At 48.4% G+C, this 23,916-nt stretch overlaps 1 protein-coding gene across 2 annotated transcripts in view; it reads left to right on the top strand.

The window, feature by feature from the left end:
* Window positions 1-23,916, top strand: part of galnt14 (polypeptide N-acetylgalactosaminyltransferase 14) — a 234,379-nt gene that overhangs the window by 115,860 nt on the left and 94,603 nt on the right. For both annotated transcript variants that reach the window (XM_031901791.1, NM_001078901.1), the window contains 1 exon segment: window positions 9,548-9,717. In XM_031901791.1, coding sequence (XP_031757651.1) covers window positions 9,548-9,717 — 170 coding nt within the window.

Genomic DNA, 23,916 nt, shown 5'->3' with positions numbered 1-23,916 from the left:
GGATAATAGCCTCTGGGAAGGGACTGGGGCTGTGGGATAGCAGGTATAGTAGGGAGAGATGGTGCCTATAGTAGCAGTGGGGGGATAATAGCCTCTGGGAAGGGACTGGGGCTGTGGGATAGCAGGTATAGTAGGGAGAGATGGTGCCTATAGTACCAGTGGAGGGATAATAGCCTCTGGGAAGGGACTGGGGCTGTGGGATAGCAGGTATAGTAGGGAGAGATGGTGCCTATAGTAGCAGTGGGGGGATAATAGCCTCTGGGAAGGGACTGTGGCTGTGGGATAGCAGGTATAGTAGGGAGAGATGGTGCCTATAGTAGCAGTGGGGGGATAATAGCCTCTGGGAAGGGACTGGGGCTGTGGGATAGCAGGTATAGTAGGGAGAGATGGTGCCTATAGTAGCAGTGGGGGGGATAATAGCCTCTGGGAAGGGACTGGGGCTGTGGGATAGCAGGTATAGTAGGGAGAGATGGTGCCTATAGTAGCAGTGGGGGGATAATAGCCTCTGGGAAGGGACTGGGGCTGTGGGATAGCAGGTATAGTAGGGAGAGATGGTGCCTATAGTAGCAGTGGGGGGATAATAGCCTCTGGGAAGGGACTGGGGCTGTGGGATAGCAGGTATAGTAGGGAGAGATGGTGCCTATAGTAGCAGTGGGGGGGATAATAGCCTCTGGGAAGGGACTGGGGCTGTGGGATAGCAGGTATAGTAGGGAGAGATGGTGCCTATAGTAGCAGTGGGGGGATAATAGCCTCTGGGAAGGGACTGGGGCTGTGGGATAGCAGGTATAGTAGGGAGAGATGGTGCCTATAGTAGCAGTGGGGGGATAATAGCCTCTGGGAAGGGACTGGGGCTGTGGGATAGCAGGTATAGTAGGGAGAGGTGGAACATTTATTACCCAATCTACTTCTTAACCTTTTCTTACAGTTCAGAATAATGGACCGTTAATGAGGCCGAGTTATGAAAAGTAGGAGGGATTAAAGTGAATTAGGGAGTGGCCTCTTTAAGCCTTGCCCACTGCCTTAAAAGGTCCTGATCTTTAACCAAAAAAGCAGAAAGAGATGATCTTTTTATCCGGAAGCCTCAGAGCTGAGACATTGGGATAGAATTGGCCCCGGAACATTCCTACCTAACAGTTTTATTCAGAACGTGGCAATTTCCTGAAGTGCAAACTGACACCCAGCGCCGATAAATGACAGAAAATAAGTCGCGGGAAGGATTACTGGCGGATCCCTATTGCTGGGAATGGAGGCAGATATGGAGAGATTTAAATACCTATCGGAGCTGAAACCTGTAATTTCCCAGCAATTGTTAATACTTTGTTTACACAGATGTCTGGCGAGTGACATTTCTGAGACAAAATAATGACATAATTACGGTACTTTAGCAATGGCTTCTAGAGGCGCAGCGTAAAATATCTCCCCGCCAATGGGGCGAGTCCCCTCTCTATAATGTTCTATATTCTGTATATACACACAGGGCCGGGGACCAGGGTCGGACTGGGCCGCCGGGAACAATCCCGTTAAACTTATGTAGGCTCAGGGGAGGATGTTGGGGGGGGGGGTTGGGGTTAGGGGACGAGGCCGGCGGGGGCTAATGCCCCAGGGACGTAAGCCCCGGTGGGCCCTGCACCCCCCAGTCCGACCCTGCCAGGGACTGCCACTCAAATGCTTTGGACTTGGCTTTGCTGGATAAGGGGGATTATTATTTAATGCCTTTAGTGGCTAAAATACATCCCATTCCCAAACCAAGGGGGTTAATATGAAGTTACCCCTCAATTTGCATCTGTAACTGCCCCTACTCTGCTAGGAAGCTACTAGGGCATTAGTCGGGTTGGGCACTGGTGTTGGGGATCGGGCTCATAGTAAGGGTTCCACTGGGGTTCATTTGGGTTGAGGTCTCTGGGCAGTCAGTATCTTCCAGTGTCGGACTGGGTGGCAAAGGTCCACGATACCCCAGGTGCCCCCACGCCTGCTTAGGGGACCCCACAACCTCCCTGTTCACCCACTTGACCAGTCCCTTCTCCCCCCCCCCACTGTGCACCTAGACAATACTTACTGGTAGGGATCGGGTCTAGGTTGGCGGGGCCCACAAGGGCCAGTGCCCACCTGGTTTTTTCCCAGTCCAACCCTCGATTCTTCCCAGCAACCCCCATTGTGTAGGACCTGGCTCTGTGTATGGGGGGGCGTTATTGGGCTGAAACGAGACAGGGCCCCCCCAAACTTTTCCACAAAACAGAAAGCACGGAATTGCCAGGAACGTACCCTGTAGCCTTATGGTTTTACTGGAACCAGGGGCCCAACCACAGACCATTATTTCTCCTCCACCAAACCGTGTCGGACTGACCCACCAGGATACCAGGAAAACTCCCGGGGGGCCCAGGTGTCAGTGGGCCCTTCTGCTCCTCACCATTTGGCCTGTTTCATGGTCATTCCCTATTTCTGAGTGGGAACAAAGAGGAGAAATAGATGGAAGAATAGATGCTAGTGTGTAAATAAAAGAGACTGGGAGAATAAAGAGGTTGGGTGAGGAAAGGAGATAAAATAGTTTGGAAAGTGGGCCTAGGGTCTAAGGTTTTCTGGGGGGCCCCTGGGGTCCCTGTCACTGCCACCAAACCATTGGCATCAACCATTCAGGCGGGGGGGGTATTCTCCAAGCATCTGCCCAACCCAGACTTTCCCATCAGAGCCCCCAGATACTGTTGGCCATAGGGTGCATTGGAACCATGAATGAGTGCTTGGTCCCCCCCCGGATATTTCCCAGCATCCCTCCCACACTGGGTAGATACGTTTGGGCACAAGGGACGCTATTTATAGCCCTACTGTATATTTTTAGCATTTTTGCCCGAGCCGAGAATATATCATAGTGGAAATGTCAGCGCTGAGCGTATTCCGCTTGGCTCGTCATTATGTAGGTCAGGGTGTAGGAATGGGCTCGGAATAATCCCGGATAATGGCTATTTTCTCCCGGTGCGATGGCACTTGTGCGTCAGGGACTAATTAAAGCGAAGCTACGCCGTCAGGTCGAGAGCTCGTCAAATCCTGAGCTTTTCCTTTGTGTGTTTGATAATTAGAATTAACTTGATATCCGAGTCAGGGAAGGGGCGGCCCCCAATGAGCGGGGCAATAACCGGCCATGAACTGGGCCCCCCTTCTCTCGGCAGTGATATTTGTATAAGTGTTATGATCTAATTTTGGGGGGGGTCAATTTTGATTTTCTGCAGGGCTTTTAGTATGTTATTCGGGATGCACCATATCCAGGATTCGGCCAAGATTCGGCCTTTTTCGTCAGAATTCGGGTTCGGCCAAATCCATGCCTCCGGCCAAACCAGGGTCGGACTCGGGGGTGAAGGGCCCACCAGGGCTCCCGCCCCAGGGGCCCTGCAGGTGCCCGTGCCCCCCCCCGAGGGGCCCCCCTAACCCCCCTCGCAGGGCCCCCCCACCCAAAGCCCTACCCCGAGCGAGTAAATTTAACGCGTCAGGGCAGGAGCGGTCGGGCAAGGGTCGGGTCTGGGCCGCCGGGGCCCACTGGGATTTTCCCTGGTGTCCGACCCTGGGCCAAACCGAATCCTAAGCATCATGTGACTTTTTGTCACGTAAACATGGAACTTAAATATTTTTCCCAGATTTAACCCTTCCAAAACCTAATTAAATCAAAATCTGCTAATTGGGATTTGGATTCGGTTCGGTATTGGGCAGAACACTTTACAAGGGGTTCGGCCGAATCCAAATTCGGTGCATCCCTATATGTTATAGAATGGCGTATTCTGAGCAACTGTACAATTGGTCTTCGTTTTATATTTTTTATAGTTTTGAATTATTTGCCTTTGTCTTTTCACTCTTTCCAAAAGGGGTCACTGACCCCCGTCAGTCAAAACCCTATTGCTCTGTGAGGCTACAAAGTCATTGTTATTGTCATTTTTTATTACTTATTTTCCTATTCAAATCCTCTCCTAATTACATTCCAGTCACTTGTTTCAACCACTGCCTGGTTGCTAGTGTAGACTTGACCCTAGCAACCAGATAGATGCTAAAATTCCTCACTGCAGAGCTGCTGAACAACAAAAAGCTAAATAATTAAAAAACCACCAAAAATAAGACATGGAAACCAATTGCAAACTGTCTTGTAATATGATTTTCTACATCGTACTAAAGGTTAAGTAAAAGGTGTTATATTATAAAATGGCTAATTCTAAGCGACTTTTCAATTGGTCTTCGTTATTTATTATTTATAGTTTTTGAATTATTTCCCTTATTTTTCTGACTCTTTGCAGCTTTCAAATGGGGGTCACTGACCCCGGCAGCCAAACCCTATTGCTCTGTGAGGCTCCAGTTTTATTGTTATTGTTATTCCTTATCTTTCTATTCAATCCCTCCCCTATTCACATTCAAACCACACCCAGGTTGCTAAGGTAATTTGGACCCTAGCAACCAAAGAGCTGCTGAATCTCCAAACAGAAAAGCTGCTGAACTAAAACGAAAATAATATAAAAAACTACAAATAATAAAAAAATGAAGACCAATTGCAAATTGTCTCAGAATTCTTACCCACAATGCAATGTTTTCCCACATCTGAAGCATAATTAAGGGGCCCCCGATTATAATTTGTTCATAATAATTCAGGGGCCCACAAATGCCCTTCGGACGCACGTAGCGCCAATATAAAAATGTAAATCCGCGGAGCCCGGACGCATCGCAAAACTGCGAGACTGAAGCTGCGGAGAAAATGATTTAAAGGGGAAACAAAATGTAGCATTTGGGAAATTCTAATTTAATTCTAATTGGGTAATAACAGTAATAATTCTGGATATGATGTATCATTGGCTGGGACGCGCCGTTACTGGGAGACATTTTGGGAGATGAACGGCCGCGCCGGGCGCAGAGTTATTGCAGATATAAACCTGGCGCCATATTTCAGAAGGGAAATCCCCCCCCCCGGGGTGAATGGGTTTCCTTAAAACTTTAAATTACGGCCGTTCCTGAGTGCTCGGCGCAGTCCATTAACTCTCCCGGGGTAACGTGCCAGCCGCCATTATTCCTCCTTTATGATGTGGGGCTGAGTTTATTCTCAATAATATCTTGGCCTCGGCCACTTTATATACGGAGAGACGCTGTACGTGTAAATAGCAGCATAGGGATTCCCCTGTACTAAGCACAATTCAGCAGGAACAGCCCCCTAAGTTTGCTCATAGCCTGTACAGAGAGATACCATAAAACTATGGCACATAGGGATTCCCCTGTACTAAGTACAATTCAGCAGGAACAGCCCCCTAAGTTTGCTCATAGCCTGTACAGAGAGATACCATAAAACTATGGCACATAGGGATTTCCCTGTACTAAGCACAATTCAGCAGGAACAGCCCCCTACTTTGCTCATAGCCTGTACAGAGAGATACCATAAAACTATGGCACATAGGGATTCCTCTGTACTAAGCACAATTCAGCAGGAACAGCCCCCTAAGTTTGCCCATAGTCTGTACAGAGAGATACCATAAAACTATGGCACATAGGGATTCCCCTGTACTAAGCACAATTCAGCAGGAACAGCCCCCTAAGTTTGCCCATAGTCTGTACAGAGAGATACCATAAAACTATGGCACATAGGGATTCCCCTGTACTAAGCACAATTCAGCAGGAACAGCCCCCTAAGTTTGCTCATAGCCTGTACAGAGAGATACCATAAAACTATGGCACATAGGGATTTCCCTGTACTAAGCACAATTCAGCAGGAACAGCCCCCTAAGTTTGCTCATAGTCTGTACAGAGAGATACCATAAAACTATGGCACATAGGGATTCCCCTGTACTAAGCACAATTCAGCAGGAACAGCCCCCTAAGTTTGCTCATAGCCTGTACAGAGAGATACCATAAAACTATGGCACATAGGGATTCCCCTGTACTAAGCACAATTCAGCAGGAACAGCCCCCTAAGTTTGCTCATAGCCTGTACACAGAGATATTATTGGGGGGGGGGGTACATCTGGAGTGACAGGTCCAACAGCGAGTCCTGGGGAACAGCTTGCAATCCTTACTACGCTGCCATATATTGCCGGGGGTTGTGCAGTGTATATGGGAGGGAACAGCTGTTGTGGGAGCGCACAAGCGGCACAAGTCGCTCTCTGGCAGATGATTAATTGCTACAAATTAATACAATCTATGTTGGTTTTAAGATAAATGACTTTTTTTTTTTTCCAAGGCAATGAATATAAAGGGCCTGAGCGCTGCACATATCTATTAAAGCCCATAATATCCCCAACGTGAGCGCTTCCCTTCAGCAGAACCAGTGGCGCCAAGATATTTGGGCAGAGGCCTCAGGATTCTCGGGGGGGGGGTGTACATATATATATATATAGCTCTGCTGAGTATTACAGGGGAATTAATGCTTCCCCCAAAGTGTAGGGATCTAGAACAATCTCTACATTCCAAAATATATTTGTTATCTTTTTGTAAGTATAAGGTCACCCCCCCCCCACTGCCCCCGACAACCTTCCTCAACCCAGTTTGGGTAGTGGCCAAGCTTTCTTCCGATTGCCTATTATATATATGGCGCTGCCCAAACCATGCCCACCTTGCCCCCCCTCCCAAACTGTTTGGCACGTGTGCAATAGAGTATAGAGCATAGGCAGGGGAGTAACTTGGTTGTGCCGGGCCCCCCTGCAGAAATATTTTTTTAGATGGCCCCGGCGCGACCAGCCCCTCCTCCCCTTCACCCCTTCCTGGCCATGCCGGAATATTTAAGGTAGGAGAGGGGCCGGGGAGGGGGGACTAAGGTACAGCAGACCCCATGGTCTGGGCCCCCCTGCTTCAATGTCGGATTGGGGTGCTGGGCTCCCACTGGGGCCACTGCCTGGGCCCCCCACGCCAGACACAATCTAGCCCCACGCACTGCATACACCTCCCCCCCAGCCATACCTGTTATAAATGTATTTAAAAATCTGCTCCAAACCACCCCACCCACCCCAACCTGCCCCAGCCTGCCCCTAACCCACCCCAACCCACCCAATAAGGTACAGCAGACCCCATGGTCTGGGTCCCCCTGCTTCAATGTCGGATTGGGGTGCTGGGCTCCCACCGGGGCCGCTGCCTGGCCCCCCCCCCAGACGCAAGCTAGCCCCACACATCGCATACACCTCCCCCCCCCCAGCCATACCTGTTATAAATGTATTTAAAAATCTGCTTCAACCCACCCCAATAACGCCCAATAACGCCCATGGTCTGGGCCCCCCCTGCTTCAGTATTGGACTGGGGTGCTGGGGACCCACCGGGGCCGCTGCCTGGGGCCCCCCACCCCAGACGCAAGCTAGCCCAACGCACCGCATACACCTCCCCCCAAATTTCCAGAAGGGGGAGTTCAGGTGCAAGGGTGATGAGTGTGAGCTGCCCCAGTCCGACCCCTCCCTGCTGCCCCCCCCTGTGACCATGACGTTTGCTGTATATATAGTTACGCCACTGAGTGCCAATGTGCCCCCTCCAATGTATTACTTGCCCTTTAATCTGCTATAAAATCCCAAATGAAATGTTTTTTTCCCCAAAGAAATCAGCTCTTTTCAAACAGAATTAAAAACACAAATCCCTATATTTATTTCCCAGGACACAAACCCCCAAATTGCTTCCGTTTAAGCCCCCAATCTGGCTCTTTAGCGCCCCCCGTGCCCGGACTGTTTAACGACGTTCCCCGCCATAAACCCAAAGTGGGAATTTGTCACCTGCGATTTCCAGCCCCTTATTACGGTGACAAATGTGCGAATAAAAGTCAATTATTGGATAAATATCCGACTCCTCCAAAGCGGCGCATTAACCGCACGTGCGCGCCCCCAGCGCCGAGGGAACGGGGAGATCCATCATTGGGACGTATTACAGGTATCATTAATCCCCAGACAGGCGCCGACCTGCTCCGAATTCATCAGCGTTAGCGCGTTTGTCACAGATAAAAAGGGAGTATTTATAGCGTCGCGCCGGGCGGATCTCGTTGCAGCCATTTGGGAACGAGTCCCGGGAAATTAAATTATAAACAATGGCGAAGTGATTGCTTGTTGTGTGGGGATGAGCGAATCTGCCCCGTTTCGTGAAATGGCGGAAAATTGGCAAAACACGGAAAATGACGCGTCAAAAAAGTCACATGAGTCATATTTTTTACGCACATTGATTTTTTTTTCGGTGGCAATTTTTTGCACGCGTTTTGCGAAAGAATCCGCCAATGGCGAAACACGAAAATTCACCACGAGTCCATACCTGGTGGAAAATTCCGCTCATCACTATTGCTGTGTGTTGTATGGGAACGGGGGGGCAAATCTGTCAGAAAGGGGGGGGGGGAAGGGACAGAGCCCAAAGTGCCATGGGTTGGAAGGTGTCTGGGCCACCATTAAACCCCAAGGCTGGGGGGCTACTCAGCAAGATGTTTACTTGCCTTCTGTCTTAAGATGTTTTGGAATTATCTTACCCTCCACTGACCAATGGGCTCATCAGATGCTGCCCAAACTGGCTTTAAAGGGGACCTGTCACCCTCTCATAAAAAGCTGTATAATAAAAGTCCTTTGCAAATTAAACATGGAACCCAAATTCTTTGTTTTAATTTAATCATCCATACCTGGATTCCCCTGTACTAAGCACAATTCAGCAGGAACAGCCCCCTAAGTTTGCTCATAGCCTGTACAGAGAGATACCATAAAACTATGGCACATAGGGATTCCCCTGTACTAAGCACAATTCAGCAGGAACAGCCCCCTAAGTTTGCCCATAGCCTGTACAGAGAGATACCATAAAACTATGGCACATAGGGATTCCCCTGTACTAAGCACAATTCAGCAGGAACAGCCCCCTAAGTTTGCTCATAGCCTGTACAGAGAGATACCATAAAACTATGGCACGTAGGGATTCCCCTGTACTAAGCACAATTCAGCAGGAACAGTCCCCTAAATTTGCTCATAGCCTGTACAGAGAGATACCATAAACCTATGGCACATAGGGATTCCCCTGTACTAAGCACAATTCAGCAGGAACAGCCCCCTAGTTCTGCAGAGAATGGGATAGCTCCCGTATGACAGTAGCAGTCGGCAGTTGAGTCTGTAGGAAGCCGGAGGGATTTATTCCCCCCACAAGGCACAAGGCAATGTCTTCAGTCACCTTTTAACAAATGTTCTGCCTCGTTAATGATGCGCAATAAAACATTTAGATCCCATTTTGGAGGTCAGACTGCTAATAAAGTGCCGGCAGATGCTATAGATTATACTCCGTTAGCTGGAAAGCCTGAATTCCCCTCAGAGCGGGTTGCACCTCCCGATGGCCATTTACAAATAAAAACTCCCATGATGCTCTGGAATATTAATCCTAAAGAGGCCAGTTTAGCTCCCCAGGAGAGGGAATAATTCACCCCAATGGCAATGAGAATACTCCTTATATCCCTTATATTGTTGAGCAATTCTCATACCCTGACTGCCCTCTATCTCCTTTGCTGATGTTGAAACCTCCTTTCCCCTCAGTCATGTTGCTGTCTCCTAGGGAAGGAAACTGATTTTGCCTTAACTCGGTGCCTCGTTTCTTTGTGTTGCAGGAGGGAGACGTCGACTGGGATGATCTCTGGGACCAGTTTGATGAGAGAAGATATTTAAACGCCCAGAAATGGAGACCCGGGGAAGATCCCTACAGACTTTATGCTTTCAACCAGCGGGAAAGCGAGAGGATCCCCAGTGACCGCGCCATTAAGGACACCAGACACTACAGGTCTGTCCTTCCTTCTTCCCATTGGGATTTGGTACTGAAACCCCCTGCCTATGGGCTAAGGGTATTGTGATCATGTGATTTCCCAGCCACTAGGTGGCAGCACTGGTATCAGAGGGCCTGATTGGTAGATACAGAATGTATTTAATGCACTGGATATGTTGTACTTTCTTACATTGCCCCAACATGGAGCACAGAGACCTGCAACTGCCCCAGAAATAGCAGCTCCCAGTAGGTATCAGAATAGCACTCAATAGTAAGAAATCCAAGTCCGGCTTGGGACTCCTCCAGTTACATGGGAGTAGGAGAAACAATAGGTTAGCTGAAAGCAGTTCTAATGTGTAGCGCTGGCTGAAAGCTCAGACTCAGGCACACTTTACTGCTGCGCTGCAAGTTGGAGTGATATCCCCCCCCCCTCACCCCCAGCAGCCGATCAGCAGAACAATGGGAAGGGAGCAAGATAGCAGCTCCCAGTAGGTATCAGAATAGCACTCAATAGTAAGAAATCCAAGTCCGGCTTGGGACTCCTCCAGTTACATGGGAGTAGGAGAAACAATAGGTTAGCTGAAAGCAGGTCTAATGTGTAGCGCTGGCTGAAAGCTCAGACTCAGGCACACTTTACTGCTGCGCTGCAAGTTGGAGTGATATCCCCCCCCCCCTCACACCCAGCAGCCGATCAGCAGAACAATGGGAAGGGAGCAAGATAGCAGCTCCCAGTAGGTATCAGAATAGCACTCAATAGTAAGAAATCCAAGTCCGGCTTGGGACTCCTCCAGTTACATGGGAGTAGGAGAAACAAAAGGTTAGCTGAAAGCAGTTCTAATGTGTAGCGCTGGCTGAAAGCTCAGACTCAGGCACAAGGCACTGAGATGGCGCCTACACACCAATATTACAGCTACAAATACATTTGTTGGTACAAGAATAAAAGGTTAAATGGCAGAGGGAATTATTTGCTGTGTAACATGGTCATTTAGAAATAAAAGTGCCCCATAAATATCATGGCAGTGTCCCTTTAAAATATACAGGGGCTTTTCCTGGGGTACTGGTTGTCATTTGCACCCTGTGTCTGGCTGGGGGGGGGGGGGGTAGTTAGTAGAGTGCCTGTTTTTGTCTCTATACACGTTCCCTATAGACGTTCCCTATACACAGAATATTCCTCCCATCTCAGCCCAGAGCAGAAGGTTCCGGCTCAGCAGTGTGTCGGCTCCGCTGCCCATAATGCACGGCTTCGGCAGATCTTCCCTGCTGCAAAAAATATCAGTATTGCGACTGCCTGCGGTGGGGCTCTTCCCCTCGCCACAGTAAAATACTGTTTGGACTCATGTGCCCGGGTGGTGCCCTGTATTTCAGCCGAGCGCCGCACAAAGGAATTTTATTAAATAGAGAATCCAGCGAAGTCTCTCTCTGTATTAAATCACTACAACCCCCCCCCCCCCGGCCATGGGGGGCACTTACTGTAATGTGCGGCTGAGCCCGACATGAGCAGATTTAGTATGAAAGTCCTTATTGTATCAGCTCTAAAACAAGTCCAACTATGGTTTCCTACATGCCAGCCTGCACTATATGGGCATGTAAGGGGCACAGGAGGGGTTCTAGATCAGGGGGGTGCCCTTTTTCAATCCTTGAGCCTGCACTCTATGGGCATGTAAGGGGCACAGGAGGGGTTCTCGATCAGGGGGGTGCCCTTTTTCAATCCTTGAGCCTGCACTCTATGGGCATGTAAGGGGCACGGGAGGGGTTCTAGATCGAAGTCTGTCCTTATCCAATCCTTGAGTCTGCACTCTATGGACATTTAAGGGACACAGGGAGGGTTCTAGATCAGGGTCTGCCCTTCTCCAATCCTTGAGTCTACAGTCAATGGACATGTAAGGGGTACATTAGAGGTTCTAGATTAGGACTGCCCTTTTTCAATCCTTGAGCCTGCATTATATGTGCATGTTAGGGGCACTGGAGGGGTTCTAGATCAGGGGGATGCCCTTTTTAAATCCTTGAACCTGCACTCTATGGGCATGTAAGGGGCACATGAGAGGTTCTAGATCATGACTGCCCTTTTGAATCCTTGAGCCTGCACTGTAAGGGGTACAGGAGGGGTTCTAGATCAGGGGCTCCCACCTTTCAGTCCTTGAGCCTGCACTCTATGGTCATGTAAGGGGCACCAGAGGGGTTCTAGATTAGTATCTGAATAACATCATATAAGGGCCACAGGAGAGTTTCTAGATTAGGACTGTCCTTTTTCAATCCTTGGGCCTGCACTCTATGGGCATTTAATGGGTACCAGAGGGGTTCTAGATCAGTATCTAAATAACATCATATAAGGGGCACAGGAGATGTTCTAGATTAGGACTGCCCTTTTTCAATCCTTGAGCCTGCACTTGCATGTAAGGGGTATCAGAGGGGTTCTAGACCAGTATCTAAATAACATCATATGAGAAACGATGCTAATAAACCCCATTTTGGGCACAGTGGAAAAACAAATGATTCTTATTATTACAAACAAAGACTGCACGTTAGAAGGTAACGTTCCCGGGCTGCTTCCCACACAGAGACATCACGTGCCGCTGATCCTCCTTGGGCGTTACAAGCCTGAGCGACACCGATGGTTACAATAATAACGTTATTCCTCTCGCCGCAGCCCTAATAGAACATGACAGCAGTCAGTGTGTTCCGTCGGAGGTTGGTGTCTCATTTCCAGGACACGCGTGTTCCTAATGGCGCTGGCGTGACAGATGTATTTGCTGCGCTTTGGGGCTTCCGACTGTATCTGCCGGATAAGCAGCTCCCACTCGCCTTGCAATGAAACCAACAGGGAGATCTCTGTCAGACGTGATAAACTCAGATTTAAACAATGTGGCCTGCGCCATAGAAAGGGGAGCCGCCATATTGGTTCCTCGTCAGTCGCCGGTAACCTTTGTAAACTTGTCATAGGGCTGAGATCAGCCAATGGGGTTTCTAGTATTTGAGGTGCCTCCGTGAAGGAGAAAACTTTGAAGATGCCTTCAGGGATAGACATACACCTGGACACTTATTACTATATAAAATACACAGGGCCATATATACATAGAGGCACTTAAGGGCCTGCACCTAGGGCGGCAGCCTTAGGGGGGTAGCCCTGTGGTGCCTATAGAATTAAAAAAGTTGAAAAAATGAAAAAAATAAAAAGCCTCCCCAGTCACCCCCAGTGGTGCATTTCCCCTGTGACGTATCTGGAAGTATGCTGCCTGGGGGGGTATTTACGTCCGGTGCCTAGGGTGGCAACAGAGCTAAATATGTCCCTGAAAATACAGATATTGGCTGTAAGGCCGGATATCCAGTTGTCCTCTCGTTATGATGTCACAATGGCTTCTGCCTTCATTGGCATGTAAGGGGTTACAGTTGGGGTTCTAGATCAGGAGCTGCCCTTATTCAATCCTTGATTGTGCACTATATGGATATGTAAGGGGCACCAGAGGGGTTCTAGACTGGGAACTGTCCGTATTCAATCCTTGAGCCTGCACTATATGGGCATGTAAGGGATCACAGTTGGGGTTCTAGATGAGCGGCTGCCCTTATTCAATCCTGGAGCCTGCACTATATGGATATGTAAGGGGCACCAGAGGGGCTCTAGATCAGGGACTGCCCTTATTCAATCATTGATCCTGCACTATATGGACATGTAAAGGGGTCACAGCTGGGGTTCTAGAGCAGGGGCTGCCCTTATTCAATGCGTGAGCCTGCACTATATGGATATGTAAGGGGCACCAGAGGGGCTCTAGATCAGGGGCTGCCCTTATTCAATGCCTGAACCTGCACTATATGGATATGTAAGGGGCACCAGAGGGGCTCTAGATCAGGGGCTGCCCTTATTCAATGGGTGAGCCTGCACTATATGGACATGTAAAGGGGTCACAGCTGGGGTTCTAGATCACTATACGGATCACTATATGGATATGTAGAGTGCAGAATCTAGATCACAGACTGCCCTTGTTCAGTCCTTTATGGATATGTAAGGGGCACCCGATGGGCTCTAGATCAGGCCCTTATTTAGGGCCAGTGCCTAGGGTGGCACCAGAGCTAAATAAGTCCAGATATGGCCGGATATCCAGTTGTCCTCTCGTTATGATGTCACAATGGCTTCTGCCTTCTGTCACTTCGTTATCTTTGATATTTTTTGCTCTATTTTCCCACAAGCGAGACCTCTCTGAGACGAAATTCCCAGCCCCAACAAACATGGAGCCCCTTGAGCCCCAACCTAACGCCTTTATGGACTTGCGGATTCCGTCGCTGAAGCCGCTGCTCATTTTTTGCTCATTTTCTTCCTTAAGATTCATTAAAAAAAGGGGCAAATAAAGGTCTGTTTTTTTCTTTCTCTCGGAAAGCGACTGATGGAGCCCATAATCACTTCCCAGATTTCCCGGCTAATTACCTGCTGCTCGGATGCACCTGCTGTAGGCATGGAAAGGCAATCAGCGCGGTTACCGCGGGACAGATAAGGACAGCGCCGCTACCTTCACCGTCATGCCAGCCATCTGCTCGCCTATCTGCTGCCGACTGGGGGGGGGGGCGAGTATCTTATGAGCAACTCATATGGGCTCAGTGAGAGGAGAAAGACATTCTCTGCCTGCAGTAGAAGCCGCGCTCGTGAACCCCCCCCAAGATGGGGGCGGAAGATACTTGAAACATAATATGCGGCTTCGTTAGTAAGAGCTACAATGAGTAGTAATGGATCGGCCCTTGAGCAGAAATAGATAAATACAACACTTGATTTCAACATCCAATCCATGTTTGGGCACAGTTGGGCACACATGGTTGCTAAGCAACCAGATATCTGACTGATTTGGCCCCCATAAACTAGGGAAAATCTGGCTTATGTGATCTATTGGCCCCTGGGCTATTGCTTGGAATATACTAAATGGACACCCTATGGCAGTGATCCCCAACTAGTGGCTCGGGGGCACCATGTTGCTCCCCAACCCCTTGGATGTTGCTCCCACAAAGTTGGTGCACATTTCTGAATTTCTGAACCTCTAGTAATCTGCCAGCCCACATTGGGCTACTAATTAACCAATCTGAGTCCTTATTGGTCACCTATTAGGAAAGTTTTGGTGCTTGTGTTGCTCCTCAGCTTTTTTTTCATTGAAATGTTGCTCAAGGTTGGGGATGCCTGCTTTATAGAGACCCATTTGAAGAGGACCATCTCGGTAAGCCTACTGTATGTAGCCCTTGACCAAAGAGGCGAGTCATCAGAAAGGCCCCAATGAACTATTGACATGGTGTGGAAGGTTCAAGTAGGGAGATTTTATTGGCTGGTCTATGTCCAGCCTTGCATGTTTAATAACAGTAGTTTTAGGACCTTCCACAAATGGATCTAGTCCAAGCAAAATGGGCCACTCCACCCTTTCCACCAAGTTCTCCAACGTTGTATCAACCCATAGTCAATAGGAATATTTTATGAGATTAGACCAACTTGCCCCTGGCAAAGGCAGGAACCCAAACCAACCCATCGTTCTACCATTACCCCCTGTCTGTGTTAGTAGTGGACATGGACCATGGAGCTGAAATCTAAAAATGTATCTAGTCCAAGCAAAATGGGCCACTCTACCCTTTCCACCAAGTTCTCCAACGTTGTATCAACCCATAGTCAATAGGAATATTTCATGAGATTAGACCAACTTGCCCCTGGCAAAGGCAGGAACCCAAACCAACAATTTGGTCCAAACCAACCCATCGTTGGTCAGTAGTGGACATGGACCATGGAGCTGAAATCTAAAAATATATCTAGTCCAAGCAAAATGGGCCACTCTACCCTTTCCACCAAGTTCTTGTATCAACCTGTAGTCAATAGGAATATTTCATAAGAGTAGACCAACTTGCCCCTAGCTAAGGCAGGAACCCAAACCAACAGTCTCAATAAGAGGCCCTGAACCCCCCATTGTTTTACAATACCATTACCCCTTGTCTGTGTCAGCCAAACCAACAGTCGCAATAAGAGGCCCTGACCCCCTCCCCCCCCCCCCCCCTTGGTTCTACAATACCATTACCTCCTGTCTGTGTCAGTAGGGGACATGGACCATGGAGATGAAATCCAAAAATGTATCTAGTCCAAGTAAAATGGGCCACTCCACCCTTTCCACCAAGTTCTTGTATCAACCCATAGTCAGTAGGAATATTTCATAAGATTGGACCAACTTGCCCCTAGCTAAGGCAGGAACCCAAACCAACAGTCTCAATAAGAGGCCCTGAACCCCCCATTGTTTTACAATACCATTACCCCTTGTCTGTGTCAGTAGTGGATCATGGAGCTGAAATCAGCCAATTGGAATTAGGCTGATGAGATTATTAAGGAAGAGTGAAGTCTAGGGACAGACACAGGGTGCAGAAGAATGTTGGACCCTACGGAGGCTGTTTCAGGGTTACACACAACAGGTAAACGTTGGGCAATTATATACCAGTAAGTGACAACAAAAAGTCATTTCTGGAAATTGTTGCATCCTTGGAAGGTGCCTCTTCTGCCCCCCCTGAGTCAGGCCATGACTCACAAACCTAAAGCAAGCTGTAGCCAATCAGAGCATTAGAATGCACCCAAGGCTTGGTCAACTGGCATCCAATGAGAAGTTTTGAATTTGAATTCTGTGCCCTATATAAGGCTCCTAAGCCAGATACATGGAGACCAGTTAGTGCACCCCCCCCCCCCGGCCCCAGTTGGTCCAACCCATAAGGCTTAGGGGCCACAATCTCACAGAGGTTTAGGGGTATATTTATCATGCTGTGTAAAAAGTGGAGTGATGCATTACTGGTGCGACCAATCAGCTATTAGATTTAAACAGAAAACCAAAGCACAGCATCTGATTGGCTGCTATGAGCAACATCACCCGTAATGTTTTACTCCACTTTTTTTAACCAGCGTGATAAATATACCCCTAAATGTTCTCCCAGTAGAAGAGAAATGCACTCGATTGTGAGAGTCCGCCGATCCGCTATCTATCATTGGCCGCCCTGCCAGCTGAAGAGTCTAATTCAGTTACATGGAGGGGTGGCATCTGTGCCCAATTTATCATGTGACACTCAGCGGAAGGATGCGGTTATAAGGAAACAAATGGGCTGCTTTATTTAATCAAGTCGGTAACAAGGTTCCCCGGTCTGTCCCTGTGCTTAGCGCTGCCAGTTAATACGTCAGGAAGGCGATACCTCATCCCATTGTGCCAGCGCTTCCTACACCTGTCCTTCTGCCCAATATTCTGATTAATTAGAATCGCCCATTGGCACCTACACAACCAACTGCAGGAAACATTCCTTTGAATATGCAGTAATCTTACTACCATGGCTGGCATTAATGTCTTTATTTTCTGCAATGATCTTACTGACATGTCTAGGGTTAAGTACTCATGATCCATTTTCTGCAGTGATCTTACTGGTATATCTGGGGTTAATGTGCTCATATTCTATTTCTGCAGTAATCTTACTGACATGTCTGGGGTTAATTGTTCATAATACATTTTCTGCAGTGATCTTACTGGTTTATCTGGTGTTAATATGCTCATATTCAGTTTCTACATTGATATTATTGGCATGGGGCAATATGCTCATAATCTATTTCTGCATTAGTTATTTTATTGGCATGTCTGGGCTTAATATACTCATTGTCCATTTCTGCAGTGATCTTACTGGTTTATCTGGGGTTAATATGCTTGTGTTCAATTTCTGGACTGATATTATTGACATGTCTGGGGCTAATATGCTCATAATCTATTTCTGCAGTAGTTATTTTATTGGCATATCTGGGGTTAATATACTCATTTTCAATTTCGGCAGTGATCTTGCTGACATGGCTGGAGATAATGTGTTATAATCTATTTTCTGCAGTGAATTTACTTGTATATCTGGGGTTAATATGTTTGTTATCCATTTTGTAGATCTTACTTGCACTCCTGGGGTTAATGTGCTCAGAATTTCTTTGCTGTAGTGATTTTACTGGCATGTCTTGGGTTAATACTCTAATTCTCTATTTCTGCAGTGATCTTACTAGCAGGTCTAGGGTTAATCTGCTCATTAATTCCAATGTCTGGGTAACTGTGGCTAAAGGGTGTGGCAAAGGGCATTTGGTGAAGGCGCTGGGAACACCCCGGCCTAGTTGCATGTAGTTATACCCCTAAACACATCCGTATTGACTCTCCCACCTGAACACGTATTGTCTGGTACACAATTAGCCGGCTTAGAGCTTCCCAACACTGGGCGCATTTGTTCCTATTGATAGAACGTTTAAAAAGTAGATTAGTTTCCATTAGCGAGCTTGGCGCATTGACCCCGGCACGCTCCGGCTGACACCCAGGTCCGGATATTTTGCTAAAAGGAACCAGTTCTAATTTGTATCCGCCGACGCGTCTGTCAATAGCAATAAGAGCTCCGACCCTCGCCTCCCCATTCTATTGGGCCTCTTTTTTTTCCCCCCAAAGTGCCATTTCCAGCTGTGCGGCTTCTCGTCCCTGCCGGAGATTTCAGGCCAAAATACCAATCTTAAATCGGAAACGGAGAGAAAGAATAGTCGGAGAAAGAGCTATTGATGTGTCGCCAAGCTCAGAGCTTTTGTCAGCGCCAGAGAATCCCATTGTGATGCTCTATTGTCCCTTTTATCCAACACGGCACAAACCGCGGTTACGTCTCTCGTTATTACTAAATGAGCACAAGTGATTGTTAGAGGATCCACCTAACGATACCTCTGTGCCCGGTGTAACCCTTACATGGCACTGCCCAGGCCGTAGGGATTGGGGCACAGTTTGGCACATAGGAAGGTATCAAAATCACCTGTTTATTGGGAATAAGGAGAATATTCCGTGTAGTGGCATACAGGGGGGCCCTAAGCCTTTGGACCCTGTACTCAAGGATCCGGCGGGTACCGGACATGGGATACTTCTGTTCTGCCCCAACCCCTCCAATAATCCCCAGGGGTATCCGATACAGTAACTAGGTATTGAAATTCATATGTTTCTGCAACTAAAATTGCCCTTCAGACCAGGGTCGGACTGGGGGGTCCTGCCACCCAGGGGCCTTGCAGGACATGTCCCCCGCACCCCTTAGGGGCCCCCGCTGCACCCCTAACCCACCGCTTGGGCCCTGCTGAGCCTCCCTAACCCCCGACCAATGTCCTCCTCTGAGCGTGTGTAAATTTAATGCTTCAGGGGAGGAACACCGTTGGCCACGGGAGGGCCGGCATGGGCCTACTAGGCCTGAAGCCCACAGGGTTTTTCCCAGTGTCCCTGCTTCAGACCGGGTCCCCCATTCCAGTCTTACAAGCCCCCCATCACCCTTGTTTGGGGGCCACAGTTTTGGCACCACTGTATTATAAGCCATGAACAAAAACAAGGCCTCCCAATGGCCCAGCGGCCTGATCTTTTGTGGAACAGTTCTTCCCCCCCACTGTGGACCCAAAAAGACAGGGTTTTGTGGGAAAGTGGGGGAACGTTGGGCGGATCAGGGGAGTGTCCAGGTGTAACTGGGTGTGGTCAGGGCAGAATGGAAAATTTAAAAATACCTGTCATGGGTTTAGAAATGATTAGGGGAACATCCGGCTAGGTTTGGTGTGGGTCGGGGAAGGCAGACATGTCAACCAATTATTCCACGTAATTTCCAAGTAATTTGCACCCGAAACCAAACTTACCTGCTCCATTGAAATGCATAAAATTGGCACCTAAAGACCCCCCTATATCCATCCGAAGCAGTGGAACAGGGAGAATCGCTGCTCTCACCCCAGTATTAGTCCCTAGTACAGGGTGCTACTCCTCTCTCTATAGCAGCAGTCTGCTGGCATTTTGGGTTGAGGTCCCTTTTATTGCCCAAAATGGGGTTGGGTTGTTTCCTTAGTACAAGACAAGGTTACAGATATAGAATATATAGATGTAGGGACCCATAGGGTTAAGTTCCCTATGGTGTTATCCCCTACCTTTATGTTATCTGTGTTGTAATAGGGCAGAGCCCTCTACACTCAGATTACAGTATTAGGCTACCCCCTATAGGTTTAGCCCAGGTTGACCACTCCCCTTGTGCAGACTATATAGTGTCTGGCACAAGGAAGTGTCTTCCTCTTTGGCTATTGTTGTCCTGAGGCTTCATGTCACTGAGCCTGAGGCAATTAGGCCCCAGTAAAGAGAACTGCTGATTTGTAAGTCGGGGACAGGGCCCCGTGAATGAGATAAAGCCAGCACAGTCAGTCATATGTAATAGCGCCCTCTAGGAGTGGTGAGCATAGATAGCTTATTTAGTAAGGGCAGCACTGGCCCCATCAAAGGAGACTGTAAGGGTTTAGTCTAACCCAGGCTTTGTATGCCTTGCTGTAGGGACCACAGTTAAGACGCAGGATTCAGGCAGTTCCTTACCCTGAACCATAGTTGGCTGGAGGGGATCCGTTCCAGTAAAGGGCATCCATTCCTGGCATACAGCTAATACTCTGCATATCCTCCAAGTGGGCTATACTGTTACCTTGAGTGTCACTTCTGCTGTGTTCTCTGTGACCAAGTTCTATACTGCTGTGACTGTGAGTATATACCCTGATGCACTATTCTATATGTGCCTTGTCCAAATAAAGTATTATTCAGTTAACTGCAAGAGCTCCTGGCGTCCAATCACTTATTATATTGCACCACACAGTGTGGGTTGTAGTTCAGCAACACCATAAAGCCCTTGACATAGCTCCCATATAGCGGAGGCCCATTCCTGGGAAAGGGGGTTGCTGTAACACGTGCTCTAAAGTCCAACTAGCCTGGTATAATACCCCTATTAAGCCAAACAAGTATTATATAGATAATGGCTGTAATGCTCTCATTCCGGCAGTTCCAAGGGTAACTAAGACAATAAATAACTATTCAAACCCCAATCATGGGCCCATAAGTTGCTGGTTTGGTGAAGTGCAAGCCTCGCTGCCAACCGTCTTTTCCAGTTTTCAGCCTCGGCACACACTTAGAATTCAGCCGGCGCCCCCCCTTGTTGCTTCATACAAATTGCAGTGCAGTCCCCAAAGGGCGCCGCTTACATTGGGAAAGAAAACAGAAAATTTAAGTTTTCTTTTTGAATAACTCAAGTCATCCATCAGAGCGCCCGCTGCGTAACCCCGAGATGCCCGGTCGCCCCACTTGTGCGCTCGGCTGTAGATCCGTTCCATTTATGTTTTTCCTTTGCCTTTAAATCGTTCGAGGCAGATCTTGGAAATGAAGATAAAATTAGGCAAAAACTGTTATTTTGGGAAAGTCATTTATCTCTCCGGAGCTTTTTCTCCCCCAGAAGAAGATGAGACGTAATGAATTCTGATCTGTTATTAAGTTACTTAATGTTGTTCTGTGTTGGCTTTTCTGTGCAGAAAACGTTTATCCGGATAATTCGTCGCCCGCGCGTCATTCGCTTTGTTTCTATAACCTGAACGTGCCCCATAACGCTGGCACCACTTGTCTTCTGACCCAGGTTGGTTGTTGGGGGTCCGGATACAAAAGTGCCCCCCTTTGTGCTCATTTCAATTGCACTTGGGGTCTGACTGGTCTTTGCTCCTCTCTCCAGTGGGTTCAGTGGGTACAGTGGGTTCAGTGGGTACAGGGGGTACAGGGGATACAGTGGGTACAGTGGGTTCAGTGGGTATTGTGGGTTCAGTGGGTACAGGGTGTACAGTGGGTTCAGTGTGTACAGTGGGTTCAGTGAGTTCAGCGGGTACAGGGGGTACAGTAGGTACAATGGGTTCAATGAGTGCATTGGGTTCAGTGGCTTCAGTGCGTACAGTGGGTTCAGTGAGTTCAGGGGGTACAGTGAGTTCAGTGGGTACAGTGGGTTCAGTAGGTTCAGTTGGTACAGTTGGTTCAGTGGGTACAGTGGGTTAAGTGAGTACAGTGGGCTAAATGGGTACAGTGGGTTCAGTGGGTACAGGGGGTTTAGTGGGTTCAGTGAGTACAGTGGGTTCAGTGAGTACAGTGGGTTCAGTGGGTACTGTGGGTTCAGTGAGTACAGTGGGTTCAGTGGGTACTGTAGGTTAAGTGAGTACAGTGGGTACAGTGACTTTAGTGGGTACAGTGGGCACTGTGGGTTCAGTGGGTACAGGGCAGCCCTACCATAGTGTGAGCAGTAAGTAGATGGTTACGTTGCAGCCTGCACCTCCTGGTTCTCTCTAACTTGTGCATCTAAATAGGGGCAGGTAGGGGGGCAGGTAGGGGGCAGGTAGGGGAATGTCTAGATTGGGCCAAACTATTCCAATCACTTATTGGGGATCATTTACTGAGATGATGGATACAAGTGCAACAGCATTAATGGGGTGCACCCCCGTACATCACTGACTAAGGCAGCACTGTATTCACGGAAGGAGCAGGGGTAGAAAATTTACCGTATTTCTGTGAAGAGCAGAGACCTGCAGCGACTCCCCGACCTACAGCGCCAACAGTACAAACAACATGGTGCCATTTCCAGCACATTGCCGCCAACCCTCCAGGTAGCAAAGGGCCGCTATTGGGTTCATTATACAAAATACCGAGGAAATAAATGTCTGTAATACTTCATTCCGGCGACAGAATAATGGGCGAATCAGTTACCCGTTAATACACTTTCAATAACGATAACAGGAGACGCGCAAGATTGTGTTCAGCCAATAGAACCACATTAATTCCCAGCCAGTCGCTACTTATTCAATTTGCATTCAAATGGGTTTAAGGGTTGATACAATGGAAACCAATGTCATTTTAATTGTGTTCTTTTATGTTTCATGGCGACAATAGGAATTCAGGTGCAACTGAGAGGCCCAGAATCACTAAGGCTCCACTTACCCTGATACTCTGATAGCATTGGGGCCTTCCTGATATATAGCCCAGGTATATAGAGACATTGGGGTAACAGTCACCCCACTATAGTTCCAGGGGTACCCAGGGAACAAATAAGCACTCACCCCAAATCCCCCCCTAACTGGCCTTCAGGCTGGGCCCCCTTAGCCCATAACAAGGTTACAGATATATAGAAACATTGGGGTAACAGTCACCCTGCTATAGTTCCAGGGGTACCCAGGGCACAAATAAGCACTCACCCCAAATCCCCCCCTAACTGGCCTTCAGGCTGGGCCCCCTTAGCCCATAACAAGGTTACAGATATATAGAAACATTGGGGTAACAGTCACCCCGCTATAGTTCCAGGGGTACCCAGGGCACAAATAAGCACTCACCCCAAATCCCCCCCTAACTGGCCTTCAGGCTGGGCCCCCTTAGCCCATAACAAGGTTACAGATATATAGAAACATTGGGGTAACAGTCACCCCGCTATAGTTCCAGGGGTACCCAAGGCATAAATAAGCGCTCACCCCAAATCCCCCCCTAACTGACCTTCAGGCTGGGCCCCCTTAGCCCATAACAAGGTTACAGATATATAGAAACATTGGGGTAACAGTCACCCTGCTATAGTTCCAGGGGTACCCAGGGCACAAATAAGCACTCACCCCAAATCCCCCCCTAACTGGCCTTCAGGCTGGGCCCCCTTAGCCCATAACAAGGTTACAGATATATAGAAACATTGGGGTAACAGTCACCCCGCTATAGTTCCAGGGGTACCCAGGGCACAAATAAGCACTCACCCCAAATCCCCCCCTAACTGGCCTTCAGGCTGGGCCCCCTTAGCCCATAACAAGGTTACAGATATATAGAAACATTGGGGTAACAGTCACCCCGCTATAGTTCCAGGGGTACCCAAGGCATAAATAAGCGCTCACCCCAAATCCCCCCCTAACTGACCTTCAGGCTGGGCCCCCTTAGCCCATAACAAGGTTACAGATATATAGAAACATTGGGGTAACAGTCACCCCGCTATAGTTCCAGGGGTACCCAGGGCACAAATAAGCACTCACCCCAAATCCCCCCTAACTGGCCTTCAGGCTGGGCCCCCTTAGCCCATAACAAGGTTATAGATATATAGAAACATTGGGGTAACAGTCACCCCGCTATAGTTCCAGGGGTACCCAGGGAACAAATAAGCACTCACCCCAAATCCCCCCCCTAACTGGCCTTCAGGCTGGGCCCCCTTAGCCCATAACAAGGTTACAGATATATAGAAACATTGGGGTAACAGTCACCCCACTATAGTTCCAGGGGTACCCAGGGCACAAATAAGCACTCACCCCAAATCCCCCCCTAACTGGCCTTCAGGCTGGGCCCCCTTAGCCCATAACAAGGTTACAGATATATAGAAACATTGGGGTAACAGTCACCCTGCTATAGTTCC

The sequence above is a fragment of the Xenopus tropicalis genome, chromosome 5, assembly GCF_000004195.4.
Source record: "Xenopus tropicalis strain Nigerian chromosome 5, UCB_Xtro_10.0, whole genome shotgun sequence".
NCBI lineage: Eukaryota > Metazoa > Chordata > Amphibia > Anura > Pipidae > Xenopus > Xenopus tropicalis.
This window is presented reverse-complemented; position numbering and strand designations above follow the sequence as displayed.